General features: G+C 47.6%; 1 protein-coding gene across 1 annotated transcript in view; it reads left to right on the top strand.

Annotated features, from left to right (window-relative positions):
• Positions 1–4,680, top strand: part of Zan (zonadhesin) — a 90,841-nt gene that overhangs the window by 83,273 nt on the left and 2,888 nt on the right. Inside the window, 4 exon segments of the mRNA XM_029563222.1 lie at positions 1,013–1,152; positions 2,323–2,522; positions 2,622–2,760; positions 3,923–4,063. Coding sequence (XP_029419082.1) covers positions 1,013–1,152; positions 2,323–2,522; positions 2,622–2,760; positions 3,923–4,063 — 620 coding nt within the window.

The following is a 4,680-nucleotide window of genomic DNA, read 5'->3' as shown; positions in this document are numbered from 1 at the left end:
CCTCCCACCCCCTCTCTCTTTTGAAATAGGATCTCACTCTGTGGCCTGGCCGGCCTGAAAATCACTATAGACCAGGCTGATTTCAAACTCACAGAGATCCACCTGACTCTGCCCCGAGTGCTGAATCTAAAGGTTTCCGCCATCATGCCCAGCTCTCCCTTTTTTGCTTATTTATAATTTTGTTTTGAGATACATTCTCATGCAGCTCTGACTGGCCTCAGACTCACTATATATCTAAAGATGACCTTAAGCTTCTAATCTTCCTGATTCCATCACCCAGGTGTCCTGGGATTATAGCATGTACGACCACACCTGATTTAGGGAGTGCTGGATTGAACCCAGGACTTTATGCATGATAGGCAAGCATTCTACCAACTAAGCCCCATCCCCAGGTTTATTTATTTACTATTGGGAGATTTTTGTATCTGTGTGTGTACACATGTGCTCATGCACACACATTTGTATAGTACATGTGTATGTATATTTGATACACATGTATGTTTGTGGAGGCCACACTGAATTTGGAGCTCACTGTTTTTTGGCTAGGCTGGTGGACAGTGAGCCCTAGTGACCCTCTGGTCTTTACCCACCACAGAGCTGGTGGTGCAGGTGTGAGGGTGTGGGGGTGTTCAAACTCAGATCCTCATACTTGAGCAGCAAGTGCTTTTACCCACTGAGCCCTTTCCCCATCCCCTACCTTGTTTTTTGAGACAAGGTCTCTAACTGAGATCTGGGCTCCCAATTAAGCTAAACTGGCTGGCCAGGAACCCCCCATGGATCCTCCTGTCTCCTACTCCCCAGCACTGGGATTACAAACACATCACTACATACAGTATTTTTTAAAATGTGAATATTGGGGATCAAAATCAGGTCCTTATTCTTTCAAGACAAGCACTTTATGGACTTAGCTGTGTCTCTGGCCTCCCTCCCTTGAGCCCTTATTCAATATTGTTGGGTCTCCTTGCTTCTGCTCTCTCATAGCACCTCCCCAACCCTTCCCTTTCTACCCCAGGCACTGTATGTCTGATATGTGCACTGGTTGGGACCCCAAAGAAGAAGAAGAACTGCGCTGCCAGGTCCTCAGTGGCTATGCCATCATTTGCCAGGAGGCAGGTGCCAACATGACTGGCTGGCGGGACCAGACACACTGTGGTGAGGCTCTGTCCCTGTCTGGCAGCTGGCCCTGACTCCTCTGCCATCCCAGCCTCTGCTCTGCTCTGCTCCCACCATCACCTTCACCATGGCTTCCAGTCCTGCTCTTCCATCCCAAGTTCAAGACAGCAAGCAATTCCAGCCGGACCCTTACTCTGGTTCCTCCTAAGAGCCTTCTCTCCCCCACTGTCCAATCCCATTCCACCTCCTCTCTGCCTATCTTTTCTGTTACTGTGTTTTCTTTCCTTTTTTTGTATTTGTGTGTTTGTGTTTTTGTGGGAGCATGCATGTGTGCATGTGGAGACCCAAGGACAAGAGCCATTTGCCTTGTTCTTTTGTTTTTGGAGGGGGTTTACATTTATTTATTGTGTCTATGTATGTATATATATATGTATGCATGCATGCCATGACTCATATGTGCAGGCCAGAGGATAACTTGTGGGAGTCTGTTCTTTCCTTCCACCATGTGGGTCCCATAGATGGAACTCAGATCATCAGGCTGGCCCCAAGCACCTTTACTCACTGAGCCATCTCACTCTGCCACCTTGTTTATTGAGACAGGATCTCTCACTAGGATCTGGAATCCAATGATTAGGCTAGTCTGACTCCCTGGTGAGCCCCAGGCATCTGTAGATCTCCATCTCCCCAGAGCTAAGATTATGAGCGCATGCCACAATATCTGGCTTTTTATGTGGGTTCTGAGAAACAAACTCAGGTCCTCATGCACCGGCAGAAAGCACTTTACCTACTGAGATATCCGTCCCTCAGCTCTCTGGTATAAAAAAAATAACAATAAGAAATTTTTTTTTTTTTTTTTTTTTTTTTTGAGACAGTCTTACTCTGTAGCCTAAGCTGGCCTTCTTGGCCTCAAACTCATGGCAATTCTCCTGCCTCAGCCTTCTGAGTGCTGGAATTGCAGGCATGTGCCACCACGCCCACCCTCTTACTACCCATCTGTGCCCATCTGTTTCCTTCCTCTGTTCTTGTGTCCCAAGCACAATTCTTCGGGCAGAGCTAGCCTGCTCGTCCTAGCTTCCATGCCTACAGGCAGCTCTGTATTCTGTTGGATAACTTTGTATCCCCTTTCTGTTTTGAGATCCATAGTCCCTATATCTGTTTGGTCCCAATGCCAGCAAGCTCCTAACTATGCCTCTGTCCCTCTGTCCTCAGCCATGACGTGTCCAGCCAATACTATGTACCAGAGCTGCATGACACCTTGCCCAGCATCCTGTGCCAAGTTCGTGACCCCTAAGATCTGTGAGGGCCCTTGTGTGGAAGGCTGTGCCAGCCTCCCAGGCTATATCTACAGTGACACTCAGAGCCTCCCAGTGACACACTGTGGCTGTACCACCAATGGCATCTACTACAAGGTCCAGACAGCGGTGGGAGGCCCTGGGAGTCCAGGTATATAGGGAGCCAGATCTGAGATGAATCTAGAACTTGTCCTCCCCTTACTTCCTCTTTTCCAGCTGGGTGACAGCTTCGTGACAGAGGATTGTTCCCAATATTGCACCTGTGCAAGCCAGGGGATCCTGCTGTGTGAGCCGTATGGATGCAGAGCTGGAGAGATGTGCACTGTGGGAAACTTCACCCGAGGCTGCTTCCGGGGTGAGCCTGGCTCCCTCTGGTCCCCTTCCTTGCCTCCCTGTTCTCTGCCTGGGTGGGACTCCTGCATGATATCAGAAAGTCTGTGCCTTCCCTTTTATGAAGGGGTGAAGGAAAAGGACCCCATGTTGCTAAGCATCTGTCACCTTCATGCAGAGCCCTGCCCTCAGGATCATCTTTAATTCTTACATAGTGGCAAGCATGGCACCCCACTTTATGGGTAATGAAAATAGGCTTCCAGCTCGGTGAGATGGTGCATTCCCATAATCCCAACACTTAGGAGGCAGAGCTCTGCGAGTTTGAGGCAAGCCTGGTCTACATGGCAAGTTCCTGCCCAGCCAGGGATACACAGTGAGACCTTCTCTCAAAAAAAAAGAGGGGAAAAAAATAGGGTTCCAGGGTGGGAAAGACAACTCAGCTGATAAAGTGTAAAGTGTTTGCGGCACACGCATGAGGACCCGAGTTTGATCTCACCTGAGTTTAACCTCTAGAACCTATGTTAAAAAAAAAAAATACACTGGGGCTGGAGAGATAGTTCAGTGGTTAAGAACACTATTCTTCCAGAGGACCTGGGTTTGAGTCCCAGCGCCACATGGCAGCCAACAACCATCTGTAACTTCAGTTCCAGGGGATCTGACACCCCCTTCTGACCTCTGTGGGCATTGTATACATGTGGTACACTTACACACATGCAGGCAAAACACTCATACACATAAAATAGAAAAAATAAATTGCCAGGTGTGGTGGCGCACGCCTTTAATCCCAGCACTTGGGAGGCAGAGGCAGGTGGATCTCTGTGAGTTCAAGGCCAGCCTGGTCTCCATAGTGAATCCAGAACAGCTAGGGCTACAGGGAAACCCTGTCTTGAAAAGACCAAAAAGTAAAAAATAAATAAATAATATTTTTAAAAGCTACACCAGTGTAAATGTCTCTGTCTCACAAACGAACACGATGGCTAGCACCTGAGAAACAACACCCATGTGCACACACAGACAGAGAAAATAGAAGTCCAAGAGGTTAAGCATTTCTCCAAGCCCAAGGATAGCAGGTTACAGCCAGGCCCCAGTAGCTGCTGCTTTCTCCCCTGGGGTCTAGCCTGAAGACAGGCATCTCCTGCACTGCCAGTGTCCTCACAGGACCTACTTACACCCTTCTGTCCTTGCAGACAGTCCATGTCTCCAGAACCCCTGTCAAAATGATGGCCAATGTCAGGAGCAGGGGGCCAACTTCATCTGTCACTGTGACCTCGGTTATGGAGGAGAACTCTGCACAGAGCCTGAGGACATCCCACCCCGCAAAAAGCCAGGTGATGGCCACATCCTGGGCCTGTGTCCCACTGGCCATTGTAGTTTGCTTTTGTTTCTGTGCAAAACACCAACCAAAACCAACTTGGGGAGGAAAGGGTATATTTCATGTTACACTTTCAGGGAACAGTTCATCTTTGAGAGAATCAGGCAGGAACCTGGAGGCAGGAACTGAAACAGAAATCATGGAGGAACACTGCTTACTTAGTTTGCTTCCCTTTCCCGGCTTGCTGAACTATCTTTCTTGTATATACCAGGCCTGCTTGCCTAGGGATGGCACCACCCACAGTGGGCTGGGCCTGCTCACATCAATTAATTTAAAAAATGCCCCACAGACTTGGCCACAGGTCAGTCTGATGGAGGAAATTCTTTAACTGAGTTCCCTCTTCCCAGGTGACTCTAGCTTGTGTCAAGTTGACAAAAATTAACCAGCAAGCCATTGCCACATAATTATTCTTTACGCCTAATGCTAATACATATTACAATGTATGTTATATATCATAAATATAAGTATGATATTGATAGATATAATATACAATATATTATTCATCCATCACAAAACATATTTCACAGAGCATATGTAATATATCAGGTGACATGAATTATATACTATGAATAT

This window comes from Nannospalax galili, unplaced genomic scaffold (genome assembly GCF_000622305.1).
Source record: "Nannospalax galili isolate Female #2095 unplaced genomic scaffold, S.galili_v1.0 scaffold675, whole genome shotgun sequence".
Taxonomy (NCBI): domain Eukaryota; kingdom Metazoa; phylum Chordata; class Mammalia; order Rodentia; family Spalacidae; genus Nannospalax; species Nannospalax galili.
This window is presented reverse-complemented; position numbering and strand designations above follow the sequence as displayed.